Source organism: Glycine soja, chromosome 18 (assembly GCF_004193775.1).
Source record: "Glycine soja cultivar W05 chromosome 18, ASM419377v2, whole genome shotgun sequence".
Taxonomy (NCBI): Eukaryota; Viridiplantae; Streptophyta; class Magnoliopsida; order Fabales; family Fabaceae; genus Glycine; species Glycine soja.
Window position 1 is genome coordinate 50,750,905 of NC_041019.1, and position 22,941 is coordinate 50,773,845.

General features: G+C 30.5%; 1 protein-coding gene and 1 long non-coding RNA gene across 3 annotated transcripts; one reads left to right on the forward strand and one right to left on the reverse strand.

Moving 5' to 3' along the window:
• Positions 1-4,743: 4,743 nt before the first annotated feature.
• LOC114395294 (MDIS1-interacting receptor like kinase 2-like) lies at positions 4,744-8,405 on the reverse strand. The gene is made up of 2 exons (XM_028357036.1): positions 5,504-8,405; positions 4,744-5,240 (listed from the first exon to the last, which is right to left on the reverse strand). Exons 1-2 carry the CDS (start codon positions 8,394-8,396, stop codon positions 4,885-4,887), a joined length of 3,249 nt encoding a protein of 1,082 aa, XP_028212837.1. The 5' UTR covers positions 8,397-8,405; the 3' UTR covers positions 4,744-4,884.
• Positions 8,406-17,795: 9,390 nt separating this feature from the next.
• LOC114394879 lies at positions 17,796-19,221 on the forward strand. Of its 2 annotated transcripts, none has more exons than XR_003662861.1 (2): positions 17,796-18,288; positions 19,127-19,221. It is a non-coding gene; the product is annotated as an uncharacterized LOC114394879 (long non-coding RNA). The 2 variants fall into 2 exon arrangements; XR_003662862.1 differs by having other exon boundaries at positions 19,146-19,221.
• Positions 19,222-22,941: the final 3,720 nt, after the last annotated feature.

Below are 22,941 nucleotides of genomic sequence, written 5' to 3' on the forward strand. Positions count from 1 at the left end.
CAAAAATCTATAAATTTTTTATCTATTCTCTTTTTTCTCTTACTTTTTTCTTCTTTACTTCTCTCCTTATCCATGGAGCTAGCTAACGTGATAATACAAAAAGAGAGAATTACAAAGAAATCAAAAGTATTATTCATATATTTGAAAATTTAGAATGTTTAAAAATCATTCCTCTCTTAAAAGAATCAGTTCATCATTATGCAACTGAAAAAAACACATAGATGTCCATGAGTTCATCATTATCAGAGTTCAATAGCATGTCTCCTATCGTGGAAACAGTATTTTCAACCGTTAAATCTCTCTCTTTAGAGATCAATGACTGATACTTTTCTTCTTTTTTTCCCTTTTTCCCTCTAGTTTTTCAATCTTTTCCGTTTTAACCCTTCTGTTTTTCTTCCCTTTTCTTCTCTGTCAAGAGGATTTTGTTTAGATTTAAGAGTGTTGTAGAGGATATTTCCACCGCCTTGTTGAACACCCATTTCCCTTCCCATTATTTTATTATTGTCCCGCATGAGTTCAATCAATGAACGAATGAAAATGTGTGAAGAATTTCTTAGCAAAAATATAGGTTTTATCTAGGTTATTTCAACTTGATCTTAATATAATATAACTAGAGTTAGTTTAGTTAATTTTAAATTAATTATTTTTTAATTAATTATATAACCTATTATAATAATAAACTCTTATAAGTTAATTAATCATTTATCATTATACAAACAAGATCCTGGATGCCAAGTTGTCGCAATGTGTTGTTCCCGTTTTTTCCCCAAAAACGTCAACATCAAATTTTGGTGACGTGTTGGCCTATCAAATTTTAACATTTACGTTTTTTTTTAAATAAAAAAAAATAAATGAGTTATTGGATGCTTTACCCATTCTAAGACGTTTGTATTTTCAAAAATCGTAATTAATGCGGTATCAATTATTTCCCTTCAGAATTTGAAAACGCACAATTATCTTTGTTGATAGAAAATGCACATTCTCTCTCCATCGTTTCTCTTTCTCATTCTCTTTCTTTTTTCTCCTACCTGTTCTTCATTCTCTCTCATTCCACTGCAATTCAAGACAATGCTTTGGTGTTGTTGTTCTCCAAATGCTGGACAGGAATAAGGGAATCCATCACTCTCCTATTGTTTTGGCCGAAAAATCGAAAGGCTGTTGCTTGGTTGTTTTCTCTTCCGAGAGGAAAACCCAAAGGCCAAAGCTTTTTGGCTTGGTTTAGCAATTCTTTGCTTGGATTGGCCGAAAAATGATTTTTGAGTTCTTTTCAAGACTATCCTTCTGCGTTTTGGTTTTTCATATATTTGGTTCTTTCTCCATTGATTTCTGAGTTCTTTTCCAAACTATTCTTCTGCGTCTTCGTTTTCCATTTGCTTGGTTTGGTCGAAAAACCCAAAGGCTCTTGCTTGGTTGTTTTCTCTTCCGAGAGGAAAACCCAAAGGCCAAAACTTTTTGGCTTGGTTTGACAGTTCTTTGCTTGGGTTGGCCAGAAAATGATTTTTGAGTTCTTTTCAAGACTATCCTTCAGCATTTTGGTTTTTCATATGCTTGGTTCTTTCCCCATTGATTTATGGGTTCTTTTCCAAACTATTCTTTTGCGTTTTCGTTTTCCATTTGCTTGGTTTAGCCGAAAAATCCAAAGGCTCTTGCTTGGTTGTTTTCTCTTCTGAGAGGAAAACCCAAAGGTCGAAGCTTTTTGTCTTGGTTTGGCAGTTCTTTGCTTGGGTTAGCCGGAAAATGATTTATGGGTTCTTTTCTCTCCTATCCTTCTGCGTTTTTTTTTCATTTGGTTGTTTTGGCCAAAAAACCTAAAGGTTGTTGCTTGGTTTGCCCGTTGTTTTCTCACACGTGATTGCTTGGTTTGGCAGTTATTTGACAGTCCAAAAAACCCAAAGGCTGAAGCTTTTTGGCTTGGTTTGACAGTTCTTTGCTTGGGTTAGCCGAAAAATGTTTTTTGAGTTCTTTTCAAGATTATCCTTCTGCGTTTTGGTTTTTCATATGCTTGGTTCTTTCTCCATTGATTTTTGGGTTCTTTTCCAAACGATTCTTCTGTATTTTCGTTTTCCATTTGCTTGGTTTGGCCGAAAAACCCAGAGGCTCTTGCTTGATTGTTTTCTCTTCCGAAAGGAAAACCCAAAGGCTAAATAAAAATTTTGAGCCACTTTTGTAGATCCTACAAGGGATCCACCTTCTAAAATAAACTAGCACTCTCCCTTCTCCTTTCCTACTTTCCACCATTCCCACTTTCCCATGTCTCTCCATTTCAACTTATCCCCAACAACAATTCTTCCATCTCCATTTCACTTACCAACACACATTGTTGTCGCCCCTAACCCCCACCCTCCCTTAGCCACATCACAACTAGGCCACCCTCTCCTCCCTTATCTCTTCTTCGCCACAACCACCCTCTCCTATTCTCTGTCACGCCAATGCCACCATCTCCTCACTCTCTCACGCCCCCTCTTCTCTTCTTCTTCATCGTGCCAACCTCATATTCCCTTAGATCTATAATTTTGATTTTGACTTTTATTTTTTATTTTTATTGTTCTTTATTTTTAGTATTATTTTTTATCGTGTTCTTGTTGTTGAATTTTATTGTTGATTTTTGAAATTGTTTTTCTTTGTGTTCTTCTCCTTCTCCATTCAATTTTTCCCCCAATTTTTGTCGCTTCCCGTGGACCACCATGGAGGGTTACATTAATTTTTTCAATTTGTGTGCTGATCTTGAAGTGTTCTTCTACAAGAACAACCTTGTCATCTTGGAGTTCAAACCCCTTCCTCTAAGAGAAAATCTTAGTAAGATCAATTCTTGCATCTAAGATCAAGGTGTAAGAACACCTATTGGAGGTTCTATCATCATGAGGCTAGAAAAACTATGAAAAGACTCTAAGTTCACATAAAAGTCTTGAGTACCCTTTATGTTTTTCAAAATTTACATAGCTATGGTCACTCGCACACAAGGTAAGTAACCTACTAAAGGTTTTTGTTCAAATTTTTGTCCACAACTATAATCTTGTTTTTGGTTGGACGTGGGAGATAAATAGGTTTTGTATGGATCTCACATATTTTATATTTTATTTTAATTTAAATATTTTTATTTTTATTTTTATTATCTCAATTAATGCAACATAAATTTTTTTATTGTGGGTATGTTAATATTTTCAAAAAAGGAATTATTAGTAAATTTATTTTTACTTAATAAAATAATATCAACCAATACATCAAAATAATTTTTAAAATTTTAAGAATATTTAATGCGTTCAAATTAAAATATTGTTATTATCATCACACACGTGATTAAAATTGTTTCGGCTTAATTAGATATTTCATGTGTAAGTTTCAAATACAATTGTTTTAAATACTTAAAAAGAAAATTATGGTCTGGAATTTTTTTATTAAATATAATTGGAATTTTTTTATTTTATATATTTAAATATTATTTTTTAATAAATAGTTGAGATGAAAATACAACTTGGTCCATAGTTGACAAAGTAACTAAAAGTTAATTAGTTCAATACGCAAAATTTTATATAAAGGGAAAAACGACAATTAAGCATAACATATATTTTTCATCTCATTTTTTCATATTTGCTTTAATCGGATGTTTCTTTTTATAATTAACAAGATTTTGACCCATGCGATACACCAAGTAAATGTAGAGCGTAAAAATGATTTTTCGTTATAATAATTATAGTTATAACAATTTAATTATGTTGCAGATTTATAAAATCCTTGAAACGTTATGTTTTTCATTTATGCACATAATAAGGTAGTAGGAGTAATATAATTTGAAAAAAATAAAATAATAAAAATGACTAATTTTGCATTCATATTTTCATGTTTAATTGTTCATGTTTTCAATCCGGAATTAACAAAATTTAATTTCGAATTTTTGAATCCAGAAAGGTACACCAATATTTGTATTACGGTTCAACGTTTCAGAAAAATAAAATACCAAAATAAAGGAGGAAGAAAGGCCAGACAAGGACTTATAAAATGGGAAGGGTAATGTTGGGATATTAGAAATTAGGAAGGTGTAGGAAGCAATTGTTCAAGTAATTAATTGAATGCCCAAGCGCAGACCCAAATACCAAATTTTTATAGTTGCACAAAGGATGTATTGAATATTAGCATTCCGTCTATTAATAGAAGCTCCCAAAATTACGAGACATGGAATTATCTTAGTAAAATTTTAGTGTCTTTTCTTGTTTCCCTTTACCTTACGCTTACCCTAGTTTCTCTTAGCTGTTACTGTCTATCATTATATAAAGAGAGAAAAGATCAGGTTATTTCAAAAGTTACATTTTATTTTCTTTTAATATAATGAATAAATAACTCATTTTAACCATTAGGTTAAAAAGTATGAAGATAAAAAATAAGTCATTCTTAAATTCTACGCTAAAACATGAAATACTAACTCGGAAGTCAAAGGAAGAAAATGGCTGATGTTATGTTTAACATTTGTGTTACAGATGCTAAGCCAACGTTGGCTATGTTAGCGTCAACTATAGCCGACATTACAAGTGTCACTACTCAAACCATCATCTTAACCATAATTTTTGACATAACTTGAATCATTGGTCTAGTTGGCCCAAAAACAACTAATAGAATAAGCTTTGATCTTATATTAGAATTTGAGTTTACACCTAATTTAATTTCAAAAGCTAACTTATGGAGTGAGATTGTTCTTATATATACTATTTTAGTCATATGATGATTAGTTAACATGACATCTTTGACAGATTAAACATTAATTTACTTGAACAAATTAGTATTTTCAAATATTGTACTTGACGTATACAATGAACAAGGCACGTAAGCTCACAGCATACATGAGAAACACGAGAATAAAAAGGAAACAAAATACATGAGTATTCCAATGATTCAACGGAGTTGTCCTAGTCTGATCATAGGAAATTGGTCATCCAAAGGTGATTTCCCTGTTCCAAAAGCCTTAGATACTTGATCCATGGTTGGGCGAGAACGTGGATTTTCACTCAAGCAAGCAAGTGCTAACCTTACAATTAAGATCACCTCCCCATCAATTACTTTCGTAGGTTGAGGTGGCCGTTGATCTAAAACCTCAGATAACAGCAAATCATTAGTAGTTGGTGCCATAGATGGTGACATAAGTTGAGAAATGATATCTCTTGGATGTTTTCCCATAATGATTTCCAAAGCAAGTACTCCAAAACTAAAAACATCACATTTCTCGTTCACTTCCATTGTCTGGGCCAACTCTGCAAATAGATAAACAAATAAATCTTTTAGAGTTATATAATGCATAAAGCAATGTGGGTTTCAATACGCAATCAAGTGTAGTAGCTAGTCTTATCTAAATAGATCATGGTATTTGCTCATAACTTGTTTTCAGCATTTTTGCAATTCACTAACTCTAACATTGGGATTAGTCCAATCCTTGCATGGATGGAACCAATCCCTATACAGAATTTCAATGTAAAAGAATGGTGTAAATGAAGAATGTTAGGGAAAAGGGTCTAACCTGGAGCAGCATACCCAAAGGTGCCTGCAAATTGAGTCCAACTATCTGAACTAGGCTTCAAAAACTTAGCAGTCCCAAAGTCAGAGACATGAGCTTCATATTCAAGATCCAGAAGAACATTCTTACTTGATATGTCACGATGAACAATAGGAGATGAGCAATCATGATGCAAGTAAGATAAAGCATTGGCCACACCTTTAACAACATTCACTCTCTTTTCCCAATCAAATGCAATTGCTTGTGTGTCATTCTTCAGCATTTGATCCAAGCTTCCCCCTTGCATGAACTCATAAACCAAAAATGAGACCTGTGAATGTGAGCAAAATCCATGCAACTTTATGATGTTGCGGTGTTTGATTTCTGTCAAGGCTTGAATCTCACTTGCAAAAGCCTTTGAACTAAAATCTGACATTTCCTCGTCTATCACCGAATGAAGTTTCTTCACGGCAACAACCAAACCTGAAGGCAACACCACCTTGTAAACATATCCTTGACTTCCCGCTCCAATGAGATATTTGTCATCAAAACTCTCTGTAGCTTTAATGATGTTTTCAAACATGATTTTCCCATCATAGCTCCATATGGAAAAGAGTACATCCTTTTGTGCTTCTTCAGAATTAGAATGACTTTTTCCCTTTCTTTTACTGCGACACAAAATATACATTGAAAGTCCAACCCCACACAACACTAGCAGTAGAGCTCCTAAACTAAGGAATACCACTAGGATGACTTTGTTGCTCTTTCGATTATGGCTGGTTGGACAAAGAACCAAACCCGTGACATTACCACATAAGCCTTTGTTATTTTTCAATGATTCAATTGAAGCATCAAGAAAAGCAGGAATATTTGGAAGTGGCCCTTCTAATTGGTTGTCTGATATATTGACAATACTCAACATTCTGCTAAAAGTGGAAGGAATGGTACCAGAAAGACTATTATGTGAGAGATTCAACATGAACAAGCTTTGCAAACCTCCAAGATTTGTTGGTATTGTTCCACTCAACAAATTGCCACTAAGATCAAGAGATTCTAAAGATTGGCTAAACTTAGAGGGAATGCTTCCTTCAATTTTGTTCTTGCTCAAATTCAAATTCCGTAACTTGTGTAATTCCCCAACTTCTTTTGGTATTGTGCCACTCAACTCGTTATTTCCCAGATCCAAATCTTCAAGATTTTGCAGTAATCCAATTTCTGTTGGAATGTTTCCAGAAAGTTGGTTATTGCTAATCTTGAGTTGAAATAACGATTTCATATTCCCTAATTCATTTGGAAGCTTTCCATTCAAGTGGTTAGAAGAAAGGTGAAGCACGCCTAGCTTGGTTGCCTCAACAAGTTCTATTGGTATACCACCAGAAATATTATTGTTGGATATCTTCAAGGTTTCAAGAATGTGGCACTTCCCCCAGTTTGGTGAGATGTGACCATGAAATTTATTGTCACTCAAATCAATGTATTCCAAATTTGGATATACTCCAAAGTCTTGTGCTATATCTCCTTCCAATTGGTTTCCTTCCAGCCTGATTCTTTCAATACTAGAGCAATTCTTTAAGCTTTTTGGCACAGAACCCGTGAAACGGTTGCCAAAAGCATTAAAGTACACTAGTGTCCCAGCAGAGCAAACTTGAGGTGGTAAATGGCCTGTGAAATCATTCTCAGCTAGTAACAAGGAGTACCAGTTGGTAATGTTATTCAAGCCTTGTGGAATGCTACCATTAAGTTTGTTGGTGGACAATTCCAAAATGGTGAGCATTTTCAAATTTCCAAATGTGGGAGGAATTGTTCCGGAGAGATTGTTTGCTTGGAGACTAAGGACATTCAAATTGATCAAATTTCCTATTGAGGGAGGAATTGATCCAGAAAGATTGTTAAATAATAAATACAACTCAATGAGCTTTGTCAAGTTTCCAATGGTGGAAGGAATGGATCCGGAAAGGTGGTTGCGATCAAGTGCAAGATGCTCTATATTGGCCAAGTTTTCTATGGAAGCAGGGATTGATCCAGAAAGTTTATTGGCATCAAGGTAGAGCAAGGTCAAGTTAGACATGTTCCATATGGAGGGTGGGATTGGCCCAGATAGGGAGTTATTAGAAAGCACAAGTATATTTAAATTACTCATGTTACCTATTGTTTCAGGAATAGTACCAGAGAGAGAGTTTCGAGACAAATCAATATACGTAAGGTTTGCCAACATTCCAATTTCTTGAGGAATGGAACCAGAAAGCTTACTACCTGCAATACCTAGAAACTCTAACTTGTGCAACTTTCCAATCCCCGGAGGAATGTGGCTTGAAAAATTGTTGCTACCTAAATCTAGATATGACAGGTTGGACAAGTTTGCTATGGAATTAGAAATCTCTCCACTTAGTTGACACCAGGAAATATCAAGTTTCTGTAAACTCATTAGTTTCCACATTTCTTGAGGGATGGAACCATGGAAAAAATTTAAAGAAAAATTCAAAACATTTACTTTGGATATGTTACCAATTTGTGGGGGTATGGTTCCAGAAAAGGAATTGTTGTAGATATTCAGGCCGAGGAGGTTTGGGAATGAGGAGAAGTTGAGAGTGTGGAGTGTACCTTTAAGTCCATAAAATGGAAGATCAATGTTGGAGACAGAGTTGGATTTGTCACACTGAATTCCTTGCCATCTGCATGGACTATTACCTCTCCAAGTTGACAAGAGACCTTGGCTGTAGTTGTCAAAGCTTTGTTTCCATTTCAACAAAGCATTTGCTTCACTGTCTTCAGCTGCAGCTTGGGGCCACGAGAGTGTCAGAAACAAAAAAAGAAATAGAAACAACATGGACTTTTTCCTTTCAAACGTGAGTACCATGATTGGAGTGTAACTATATGTTTGAATCAAGAATAAGAGGATATATATGGTGGTGATCATTGTAATTTGGAGTTCAGAGAGTTGCTTATAAATGAAATAACCCAATTGGTATATGTCACATGGGTACCCTTAGTCCATTTTTTTATTGGTCCAACACTAGGTCGCATTAAGACTGCCACCAAGGTAATAAATATTTTATCAATGTTACATATTTAATGAAACGCTATCCAATGGTTGTGTACTTTGTATTATTATATATCTGTATTTGGCAAACTAGGTTCATGTCTCTTTCCATTCACATAATGGCCTTGAATAAAAATATGCATTACTTTTATTTTGGTAATTAAATTAATATGCATTAGTGTGGGAAAGGAACACAAAATGTTGTCAATGGACTGAACATGCGTCTGAAAAGAAGGGGCAGTTGTATTTGTTTGATTGCTGAAGAGAAAGATGAGACCATGGAAAGAATGAAGAGCGAGAAACAAAAAATAGAAAATCCCAAGTGACAGGATTTTCTTTGCTTCGTTTACTTTTGTATTCGTGTTTCTTGGCCTTTCCCGCGTAACCATAACAGCTACTTAATAATTTAATAGACACGTGAAACAAATAATAATAATAATTTTAATATTCCTCAAAAAAAATAATAGAAAAGATATCTGCCATGTGTGATTATATATATAACAAAATCTTTCCTTTTATAAATTAGTAAGTTTGTTCAAATTTGACTTGTAGTAGTTGGTTTAGTATTTTTATTTGTCTTGCCTATTGGGTTCTTCCTCCACGACCCTTTTAATATTTGGCAGAGCAGTATCATTAGTATCTACTATTTTTAATTTTTTTTTGTCATGCACTCGTTTTAACCAAGTGACTTATTTGGTATAGTATTTTGACAGATGGTAAACTCACTATCTAATTACAATATTAACTACAATTTAAGATACAAACATAAAAATATTTAATCAAACTATCTATTTATCTACCTATCTAAAATAGACTTGAGTACCAGTATTGATGTATAATTCTTTTCACGTGTATGTTTAAATTATCAAGTTTTATTACCGTATTCCTTGGTTATGGTGTTTTTATTATTAATTTTATAATTTTTCAATGATTTCATTTTTTACTAAAGTGAAAAATAATTAGCTAATAAGTTAAAGTAATTGCAAAATTAAGAAAAGTAAATGCAATTTTTTTCATAAAATTAAAAGTGATCACAAATTAATGAAACGCTCTATTGGTTATAAATATATATGTATTTGGAAATTAAACTAGGTCCATATCTCTTTCTATTCACATCATGCCATCATGGCCTTGAATAAAAATATGTATTACTTTATTCTTGTAATTAAATATGCGTTACTACTGTGGGAAAGGAAAAATTAATAATAATAAAAAGTATCGTAATGGATTGAACTTGCGTCTGAAAAGAAAAGGGGGTTGTTATTAGATTGACTGCCAAAGAGAAGATGTGAGACCAATAAAGAAAGAAGAGGCAGGAAAAAAAAACAGAAAAAAAAAAAACAGACAGGTTTTCTTTGTTTCGTATTCTTCTGTATTCTTGTTCCTTGGTCTTTCTCGCGTAACCATAACCACTACTCAATTATTTAATAGACATGTGAAACAAAAGTAATAATTTTAATAGAAAATATATCTACCATTTTTTTAAGGAATGCCATCTGGTTATGTATATAACACAAATTCTTTCCTTTTATTAGGGGTGACAAATGAATTAATTTATGCATCATTCATTCAATCCATTCACAATAAATTCATCTATTACAAAAAAAATAAAACAACTAGATGGATCCAAATCTATCTATTTCATTTTATGAATGACTAATGATACATTTATTATTTTAAAAATTTAATAGATCCTCTAATCAATACTTAATGGATTAAAATTGATTCAAAAACAAGTAAAGAATTTGTGGACAATTTTCGACCGATGTTAACCATGATTTTTTTTTATCATCATCAGTCGATACTATTTTTTTAGCAGACATTGACTCCAATTTTTTGGTAGATGTAGGTTGATAATTTTTTGGTCAACGTCGATTAGAGTTTTTTCATCTCACATCAACTGATGATGTTTTTTAATGGACAATCATTGATGTTGCTTTTCGAATGATGTCAGCTAAGGTTTGTTTGACCGACTTTGGTTAGAGCTATTTTTCTAGCCAATGTCGTCTAGAGCTTTTCGGCCTACCTTAGTTGGTGATATTTTCAGCCAACGTTGGCTTATTCTATTTTTTGGATGATGCCAACTAGGGGTTTTTTGGCCGAATTTGGTCAGAGTTATTTTTTGGTCGACATCAGCTAAAGTTTTTTGGGACAACATCGATTGATGATGTTTTTTATCAATATATATCTACTGAGACTATTTTTTTTACTAATGTCGGATAGGATTTTTTGGTTGGCATTTGCACATGCTAATTTTTGGCCGACTTCAACTAGGATTTTTGGTCAACATCAGTCATGGATTTTTTCTATTGGTTAGGTTTTTTTTTTATCAATGTCAGTTGAGGCTATTTTACGGTTAATGTCAGCCCAAAAAATATCACTAACCAATCTCATCCAAAAATTGTTCTATTGGACTATCTATTAAAAATCCCTAGTCAACATCAGTCAAAAAATAACATTGGTCGATGTTGACTGAAAAAACCCTAACTAGCATTGGCCAAAAATTCCTTCCAAGCATCGGCCAAAAAACCTTGCCCTCATCAACCAAAAATCCCTAACAGACATTGACAAAAAATAGACTCAATTGACATTGAACGAGAAATTCTTTGTCAATGTTAGTCAAAAAATAGTCTCGATTGACATTGACGGAAAAATCCCTAATCGACGTTAACAAAAAATAGTCACCACCAACCGTAGCAAAAAGACCAAGCCAACATCGGCAAAAAAACACTCTTAAAATTTAGAATGTTTAAATATAATAAATAACGTGATAATACAAAAAGAAAGAGTTACAAAGAAATCAAAAATATTATTCATATATTTGAAAATTTAGAATGTTTAAAAATCATTCCTCTCTTAAAAGAATCAGTTCATCATTATGCAATTGAAAAAACACATACATCCATGAGTCCATCATTATCAGAGCATAGCTCAAACACTGTTGAGAGATTCTAAAATGATCATAACAGTGAAGATTAAAAAAAAATTATCAGAGTCCATGCGTATTGTTTCAGAAGCACCAGTTGATAATTGGTGATGATTCAGATGAGGGTGAAGGAAGCGTGAATCAGAAATCACACGCAAGAATTGTTTGCTAACGGATTTGCATTGAAGAAGAAAATGAAGTGGTAAACGATGAAGAATTTCAGCAAGTTGGTCAATTCAAATGATATGTTCATATTCATATATTTTTAATTTGATTTACGAGGAACTGTGTCTTCTTTGCTTATATTTTTTTCACTTCGTGTAAGGGAAATATAATTTCATCTTAGACTTGTAAAACGGAATCGTATTTATGTGAAAATGATAATTTTAAATGATTTAAAAATCCACTCATGTGTGTAGTGAAATAACATTTTTCGTAGTGAAAATAGTAACTCCCTCATAAAACTAGTAGTGAGCCCACTTTAGAACACCCAAAGTTTGGGCTTGAACATGGTTTAAGATAAAAATAAACAAAAATGTCATTGCCTAGTCTACTTAATGACAAAAGGATAGATTTGGACCGAAAAACAACGAAGTGATGAAATGCGTGTTATTAATCATCTATCCATAGAGGGATCCATTTTAGAAAATAAGGTGAGAAATTATAATCATCTGAATGAAAATTTAATAATTAATATTTAAATAACTACACATATAATTTAAGGTTTAAGTATTTTTTTTAATTCTTGTAATTTAGTGTATTTTTGCTTTTTGTTCTTATAAAACTATTTTTTTTCTTGTTATCACAAATTATATTTGTTTTATTTTTCATCCTTATAGCATTTTAGATATGATTTTTTTTATCATTCAAAGTATTATTTAAAGTGTTTTAAGTAATAAAAAATCAAACATAATTTACAAAAATAAAAAATAAAAAATAGTTTTATAAGAATAAATAAAAAAACATTAAATTATAAGGATACAAATATATTGAAATCATAATTCAATCTCCGCGAATAAACAATCATGCATTCTCAGGTCTCATATATATTAGCGGATTGCAATTTAAAAGATCACATATTGATTATTTTCCAATCCACTAGGCATTACCCCCGGGTTCAGACTAAGATGTTCAGTATATGAGCATACTATTTATCTAAAATTTCAACTAATGATTATAACTTCTTGTTTTATTTTTTAAAATAAATATATCATTTTAGACAAATATGATTTTAAGGATAAAATGTGATGATAATTATGAAGGTTAACTTCCGCTAGATCACACATCCCTCTCCCTTATTTGGTGTGCATGCATGCACCTCCAATATGTCCCCAAAGAAATACACGAGTCCTGATTTATCTTGCTCTACAGCCTTTCAAAAGGAATATATCAGTAGTATACTATTAATTAGTGTATTTTAAGAAAACTAAAATTACAACTTATTAATTAACAAACTAGTATTTATTTGCATAAGAAAAAAATTATTAATTGTATTTTTAAAAAAAATTACATTATTGATACAAAATATGTATTAATTTTATTGATGACTAATTTTCGTTATTGAAAAATCTGCTAATCACCTTTAATAAAAAAATTTAATTATGTTTTTTTCATAAGACTAATCTTACTTAAAGAATCAAGTTGAAGTTCAGCTTGGACCAATAACTCAATAATGATATTTACTACCTGTCTTTGAGTTCCTTTGAATTAATTATGTTATTATAACTATTATTATAATTTTATATTTTGACAATGTACTTCTTTAATAGTCGAATTCTTCTTAAAGCACATACCCCACTTTCATCTGTTCCAGTCGTATACCTAACGGGGAGAGGGGGGAGTTGTTCATATTTCACAACATATATCTGATTTCGTATTATTGTCAAACTAGATCAAGTCTTTTTCAATGAAACATCCTTACGACCAACGGCATAAAGAAGCCTTCATTTACAAACATTTAACAAATTGTTTTCCTAAAGAAATGGTCCCCATATATAAACCTTTTTTCACAAAAACTAAAAGTGTAACTTTTTATATATGAGAACTTTATGCCTTTTAGTTTTCATGAAGCTTTATAATTCATGTAAGTTCGCGTTCAGATCAAAATAGGATTAAGCACTAGATAGTGACCCAAAATTGGCTGCTTTGTTCCAATAGTGTCTATTGTCAATTGACACTCTGACATGTTTTATTTTTTTTAAGACCATAGGTGATTTTTTAGGGAAATCCTCTTTGTGCCGATAAAACATTTATAAAATAATGATTTTAATTTTCTAATGATATTTTTAATATACAAAACTCAAATTTAGAACACTTGTGAAGGAGAATTAAACTACTGTTTGAATCAACTCGTTGTTTACTTTAATATATTTTTTGCCACTCTTATTTATGAAATTATATAAAATTTCTCTTAAATGTAATTTGATTGGTAAAGAAGGAAAAAAATACCATCGATAAACTTGGTTGGGACATATAACTGGAGAATGGTTGGGACATATAATTGGAGAAGGCCACTTCTAATAACTGGACGATTGCCCTATAGATTATTGATGGTGGGGCATATATCTTGAAGAACCGATAGATTGATAACCACATTGTGTTGTGAGTTGTGGAAAACTAGGTTCTGCTTGTAGTTCATTATGTTGGATAAAAGAATGAATAATTAAATATAATATTTGAGGTTGTATACTGACTCCCTCCATAGGTTGATGACTTTCTGAGGTGATATCTATCATTCTTAGAATATAATATTGTATGTATTATGAAATTTCATGTAAATAACTGTGTTCATCATATTGTTAACCTTGAACTATATGATTGTAAACGATCATTTCACATAGCAATCCACCTTTGGTGATATTGAGATCAATATCATTCTATTATTCATCTCCTATCTTCTTTATGGAGTTGATTTAGATTTAATGGGCTAAGTGAAATAGTTTGGTGAAAACCAACTTGTCTCATGACTGATCCGTTTGATGAAACTCCATAGTACATGGTGAAACACATGAGAGGTATGACAACATGAGCAATGGGAGAAAGATCAACATTTATTAATCGGCTTATTGCATCTTTGTGATAAGGAGTCCATAAAAATTGTAATAAAAATTACATTAGCATACATGATGATGATTAAAGATATTCAACATAATTGTTATTAATTAAACAACCGCATTTGGTCGTAATCAATCAAACATGTAACGTATGAGTTGTCCTGCATAGGTAGGAATGGCGGTGTTTTACATGGGGCGAGACCACATATCAAAGAAAACACTTCATTTGTTACACTAATAATGTCATAGAAATACAATTTTACATACCTATATAGAAGAGGAAATCCTAGTTCTACATGAACTTCTTCGTTAATGTATTCTTATATGCATGGAGAAATGCAAGTAATCCAATCCCACACCTATGATTGGAGAAGCAACATGCATCCTCCAATATTTTCTTGCTTAATTAAAGTCAAACCTGTTATTTAAAACTAGTTAAAGACAAGCCAATACAGTTGAATCCGAACTGTAGTTTCTAACAATAGTTAAGTCATGCAATAATAATAGATACATCAAATGAACTCAAGAGTATGATGTATTTGACATAAAAATCCACCTATCAACATCATCATATGAGCTCATGCATGTTGTGCCATAACAACTTCCTTGCTCCCATGTTATTGCAACATGTTCTTCTTGGCATGTACAAATAGACTTGTTTGTTAACCTAATCTACATGTTGAAAAACATTTATAAGACTTATGAACTTTAGTTTCATTCCCTTGAATAAAGACTATTGGTCTTAGTATATGAGTTCAAATTTTGTTCCAAACCCTAAAATGCGACAAAACTAATCAAAAAGGTCAAGTAGTAGTTGCATATATGAAATAGATGAATCGGTTCCAAATAAACCTAAAAACTGTTCAAGATGTCACAATGAAGGACATCATCATAATAATTGTCCATATAAGCAATGAAATATATGAAATATCTTATAATATTTTATCTTCTTTTCATACTTAATTAATAGTGTATGTTATTTAAATTATATTAAATTTCACTCATTTATCATTTTATTATTAACATATTATTTTTGTTATATTTTAAAGAAAAATTAGAAACTCCTTAATCATTTATAACTTTATGCTAAAATAAAACCCATTTTATATTCACGAAAATAAAATTAAAAAAAACGAAATCAGTTAAATTATGTAAAAATCAAAATTCTAAAATAGTCAATTGATGCATGATTTCTTCATATAAAAAACAATCAAAATGAAAATGTTTGTGCGAGTACAATTTGTTTGTATGTGAAATCATGATTCTAATGACAACTTATCCATTTTCATAAATAATTCAAAACTACCCATTCTGATAATTTTGAAAAAAAAAATACACACTATAATAGTAAAAAAAAGCCGACTTAAATGGATGGTCACCAACTTATTCTTGAGGGCTGTCCTTTTAAAATATTATTACTAAATTATTTTTAGGTCTATAAATATAAGAAGTGAAGACAATTCTTGTCAACACCATATCGCAATATTTATAGATAACTATTTATTAAATTTAAATTAAGTCCCACATTAATTAAGCCTTGTATTATACACCCACATTATTCACTATGGTTTTAGAACTATCTATCTATATATATATATATAATGACGTGGGTTTGTCCCCGAATGCCTAGAGACAGTATTAATTTTTTTTTTTATATATATGTTCTACTGAAATTTCTTTTCACTTCGAGTTTGGGACAGTGTTGAAGTTGAACTAAGAGATCTAAGAAAGCGACCCAAACATATATATATTTTTAGTGGAAGTTATTAATTTATATGTTCTACTGAAATTTCTTTTCATATTCACAATTATTAATATTTGACAACTCATAGAAGCTTGTGGTGACTACCCTGGTGGTGTGTGACATCCTCATATATATTATTAATATTTTTCATGACCAAACAAGTTGTCTGGTCGCTAACCAAAATCAGTTAAAACAACTTGAAATAGAGAAACAGGGCAAAGTTGTTTGGCACGGATAGGCATATAATGAATCACCCACCCTTATTTAAATGTGGATAGACTATAAGCATGTCTATTTCAGTGTCTATATATGCTTACTTGACGCGCATCTATATATGTACTGCAAACTATAACATTATCACTACTTTATAAATATTGAATGCTTTATGAGCGTATAGAATGAGTGTCCAAACACGCACGCACTATAAACTAACAAAAGATGATATTTTTTTATATATGACACTATGATCTAAAGCGTTCCCAAATAATAGTATTTACGTAGCATTTTTAATTGGAAGTGTTATTCAATAAAATACAGAGTTTTATAAAAAAAACATTTTATTTTTCATTTTATTCCTTCAAATGCTCATATATATATATATATATATATATATATATATATATATATATATATATATATTCTTTGACTTTCTATACAACTAAATACGAAGAGAGAAATTTATAAAAAAACATTTTATTTTCCATTTTTTTTCCTTCTTTACTTCTCATTTTTTTTATTATCCTTATTAATTAAACCCAACATACTATAGATCTTTTCCAACATAATAGCTCACTAACTAATGGCTAATTAAGTTGCATAGAATATTAGCCCTATAATATATATAACACCTAACTTATGATATTGTGTAGGTGGTCTAATTTCACGAGCATAAAGTGACTAAAAAAATTGAGGGATAGTGCTCACTAGCTAGCAGTCCCAGTGGCCACGTCTTGAATGGAGGATTGATGATAATTTACTAGATCTTATAGTTCTGCGGCCACATGCAAATATACGTGTATGACAATTTTTTAAACTAAAAGTCTTCTCAATATGTTTGGCAAACTGTTTTGTTTTAAATAACAAGAAACCTTCAAATGGATTCTATTCTCCAGTATATATCCACATATAAAACTTTTAAATTTTCTCATGATTTATAATTCTAGCAATAAAACATCCATTCACTCTACATCGATCAAATGGTTTAAACGAACAATGAGCTGTGAGATATTTAAAAATTAGGCAACGATAATAACTTCCTAAGATATATATTAAATTCAACGTTAGAAAGTAACACGCATTGCCATAGTATTAAAATCATCGTGAAATTATAATCAGAATTTTGCTACAGGCACAACATCGTTATAACAACTCAAACAAATATATATGATGTGATTATAATTGTTAAATAAAAGCTCTCATTAGTTTTATTCAAAGAAAAGAATTGATAATATCTCATACACCCCCACGACTTAATTAGAAGCTAATCATATGTACTGAGAAATAAATAAAAAATTAGAATTTGAAAAGCTCTCCAACGTCAGAATAACCATTCAATTTGTGATAATCATGATAAGTGAGCTTTTGGAAGATGGAATGGCCCCATGGCCATTGATTCAACATTACTTTTTATCATAATTAAGGGGCCATTTTATGCAGCCGAAAGGGTTACACGGTTTATATATGATTTTCTGAAATTTAGTGGTACAGGCCTATATATTATACTTTAAACCACACAAAGCAAGAAGACATACGAGTGTGGAACAAGAAAAATGTGCTCACGACTCACGTAGACTCCAAGCATTAAAAAAAAAGTGAATACCCCCTTTTTTTCTTGGTTGAGAAATCTGGACCTTAATTATTCCAATTTTTCTATTGTGAAAAAGAACATTCCAACATTTTAAAATTTTTCTGAAATTTGGTGGTGCAGCCTATATTATACTTTGACTACACGGGCAAGAACACATACGAGTATGGAACAAGAAAAATGTGCTCACGTAGACTGCAAGCATTAAAAAGAAAATGAGAGAACTTTTTTTTTTGGTGGAGGTATCTAGACCTTAATAATCCTAATTTTACTACCGTGAGAATCAACACTTGAACCTGTTTAAACTTTTATATTAAAGTTATTTGAACACAATTTGAAATATATAAATGAAAAAAAAACGCAATTTTGTAAATTGTTGAGGGTTGTGATTGAGTCAGGTTAACATTAATATAACGTGCACTTTTAATGCAAAATAAAAATATGATTTAGCAATATTATTTATTTTACTTTTTTTTCATCATAGATATGTAATTGGTTAAAGTATTTGATGGTTAATTTTTATCAAAAGAATCTTGATTGACCATTTTAATTAAGTGAAGTCTTCTTTTTCAACATATTTTTTTTATTCACAATGTTCAAAACTTAATATTTTGTTTAAAGAATTTGAACTTAATTTCACTCAAACCTAACATGTTAGTATTATTTATTTATTTATTTTACTTTAGTGTGAGATTCGTGATTTAACTAGGGGACAACATCAATTGACACCAAATGTCAAATTTGTGCTCTTGTACCTTTTAATATCTTTTGGTAGCACTTGAAATTAGGTAATCGAATAGTTGAATCATTTAATATTATCTTTATGATAATGTATATCAAATTTATTATAAATTAGACATTTGATGTTATGTTATACTTTTCAATTTTTATATATATAAAAATGTTAGGCAGTATAAGTATACAATTTTGACACTTAGTGTAAATTGATCCTATTCCTTTAATTCATGATATTCATATTTCAAGAATTTAAAGTACTAATATATAACAACTACTTTTACATAAGCTCAACATAAAATTTTAGATTAATGTAAACTGATACCATATATTTTGGTTTATTAGCCTTAAATGTTTTGTTTAGGAAAATTATGACATCAAAGAAACCAGATAAGATTGATAGAGCATGCATGCTGGTTAGTCTTGGAAAAGTGAAGCACCCAAAAAAAGTGAGTACATGCATGTTAAATTCGCCCGCACGTAAAGTGGCTGCAACTTTTTTGGAGGCTCGCAAGATGCATGCGCGTGGACCAAGCTCTTAAAATATCCAGACCCATTTATGCTGTATAATAAACACTTCGTTAATTATTAAACAAAAAGCTTGATCCACTTCAGCAATGTTAATTTCAAGCTTGTAGGCAAACTCTTCAAAGAATAGCAACTTTAATAACACAAGTAACGATTATTGTCGAATCTAAAGTGTATGAAGAAGCTTTGTAATAAGGAAACAATAATTTGTGAAATAATATTCTGATGAAATCTAGTTTTGCTAAGGTACCTATGGATTGTGAGAGATCTATCTTTGAAAACGGGACAATATCCATCGCGATGTCGTCTAAGAAGAAAAGTACTTAAAGTTCAATGTCTCAAGATCGAATCTAATTGAGTCAACCATTTATGTCTAATATATATTATTTAAAAGAGATTGTGTAAAATTACTAATTTGGAGGTTGAATGATAATAAAGAATCCTAACAAGATACGGCATGTGTATGGATTCTTATTACTCTTTATTTCAGTTTATCATTAGTGAAAATAATTTTTAAGATAAATAAAGAAAAGTAAAAGAAAAAGTTAGTTTTTTTTTAGTATAATAGTGGTATAGGTGTAGTATATTGGTGAAGCTGAAAGTTTTCTCTACACACACTTTTCCAAATGAACTTCCCTCTGCACCCATCATGGCCGGGCCATGTTTGGTAACATCCCATGTGAATGTGACTTCTGTTTTCAAAAACTTAGAGAGCATTATGGTCGACCCCAGCTTACACAGACACATGATGCTGTCTAATGCTCTCACAAAGTTTTAGCACGTTCAAGAAATAATCTGGGTAATATAAATTTTATAGCGTTTTAAGGTTTTGAAATCGGTGTCCAGCAAATTAAAAAAATTCATGAATTAATAATCACTACTATATTTGATGGAAAAAGAGTTTGATTATCTTTTGATTTGTTTGATTTTTAATAATATTTAAACCCCATTAGAGAAAATTTTCTTGTTCTAGAGGAAAAAAGAAACTAAGGAATTATGGGACATTTGCTAAAGATTTTTTTTTTAAGAATATGAATTATGATTAGTGGAACTCATGAATTTTGAGAATAATATTTCCTGGAATAAGTAAAATTTATTTGATTAGTCATTAAAAATATTTAGATAAAATATTTTAGAATTAAAGGGTTATGTGACATTTTTATCAATCATTTAAATTATTTATTATATTAACAAAAGTAACATATATTTTTACTGTAATAAAAAAAATTAAATTTCAAAAATAAGATTCTCACCTCATAGAAAAATAACATTGTTACCCATAATTTTTTTTAAAAGATACCAAATATAGGAAATTAAGATTCTCAACTTAAGATTAAGAAACCCAAAACTTCCCTCTTACCAAATACCTCCTATGTGTCAAAATAATCACCAACCAACCTCCAACATAATATTTTTCCTTATTATAAAAGCACAAAATCACTTAACACAATTAAACCTTAACTGGAGTTCCAAAATGTATTTGAAAACTATCATAATATCTACTATCAAATGATATTTATAGTCATGATATATATATCTATATATATATATATATATATAATTATACAATTTCAAAATTTATAATTAATTAATAGAAATAATATATAACAAGTCTAATATTTAAACTTTATTTACAATGTTAGGCGCATACTAATACCAACTAATTATAATTTAGATTTTAGTCTGTTTCATTTTATAATATAATACCCTAAAATACTAGCCTTTTAATGGTTGATTTAAGTAGACTCGAGCTAGGTTGTTGTTAATTATTTGTAACTAGACTAGATTCATGAATCTCAACAAATAATTGCTCTATAACCTCTTTAACTTTTTTAAAACTCGACTCATATTAATAAATCATATTCAGCTTAGTTGGCCTCCTTGGATATATTTAGAATTTGTGATAGATTTATGATTTATATAACATTTGAGAGAGTTATTTACTAATATGTAACGGAAAAAGTTGTGCTACCAAGTTGAAAACATAAAATTATAGAGCAGCCAAATTACCATTTCCTCCCCTAAACTTTGTCAATATTTTAATATTAAGAAAGGTAATTACAGAACTTCAAAAGAATTTTAAGTGCCCTAAAAAAAGAATTTTAAGTGCCCTAAAAAAAGAATTTTAAGCTTAATCCATGATCAAGTAATTTAACAGTTGAATTATAGCATTAATTATTAGTCCCAAATTTTATAAAATTGAACAACTACAAATATATAATCAAAGGGTTATCACACCCACAAGAGTTTAATTTATCTTTACAAATACCATTACACTCATTTTTCCTAGTAGAAAAAACAGAAGGACCAATGAGATATTATCTTACATAATTAAAGGATGAACTTAACGATAAAACTATTTTTAAATACTAAAGCGTTTACTCTATAATTTAATTATCATATTCCAATGGACGCATCACGCACGTTAGAAGTTCAAATAACATTTCATTAATATTTAGTATTACAAATATACAAAAATTTTGTTGAAAGCAAAAACTCAGTCAAACGAGTAACCTAACACTGTGTATGTTCTCCCGTTGAATGAAATAGAACAAGAGGGGGTGAGTCAGAAAGAAAAAAGAAAGCAACTAAACGAAGTTTCTTTTTCTTTCACTGAATATCACTTGTAAGATTATTAAAGAAATGAAATAAAGTTTCATTATATTTTGTTACTGCAGTTCATTATATTTATGTTCTGCTCCATTTATCCTAAATTTGGGACGAATATATAATTTAGTTTTTCAAAGAGAAAATGATGAGAATGATTTTCTTTGTGTTATATTTTTTTTTCCGTGTGTTATATGTTCCTTCCTCGTTAATTTTTAAATTCCCAAACAAGGGAATTCATTAACCCTACCCACGTGATTTTCTTTTAGAAGTAATAAAAAGTTTGGTTTGATAAATTGACGTGACTCAATACGCTTTTTGTGATTTCTGGAAAAAGGGTTTTTTAATCATGTACAAAGGTGGTTTAAGTAGCCTAAAACCTGATTTGGGTTGTAAGTCAATTTGTGTGCTATTTTGAAGATCAAATTAATTAATTTTCGTTATCTACGTTCAATTAGCTAGTTTGAAGAATACTGTAAAAAAAAAAAAGCTAGTTTGAAGAGTCAGTTCCCACTAGCATGAAACATTGAAACCTTCTGTTCCACTTTCTCAAAAAAAAAAAAAAAAAGAGAGTAAAAATTAATTAATCCATTTAACTCACTTCACGTGATGGGCATGGATGAGAGCGAGATAGGACTTTAAACCCACAATTGCATTTTTACAAAGATATTATGAGTGTCTTTGGAATCACATCTCTTCCTTTAAATTAAATATGCAAATTAGCAAAAGTTACAACTGATAACATTGCATTTGATACGCATTTCTTCATATACTTTCGGATATATTTATGTTCAACTTGTCTTAATGTAAATCTCATTTAATAATAAAATAATCATTAAATATAACGTGTTAAAGAATATTGTCCGAACATTTTTCATGCACATTAACACGTTGGAAAAATTCTTTAATACAATTTTTAATATATTTATTAAAATTTATAAAAAAATTTAAAATTTATTTATGAATAGAAACACTTATAAAACAGATTGAACCGAGACTTGTACAATTTTATAATTTCTTAATAA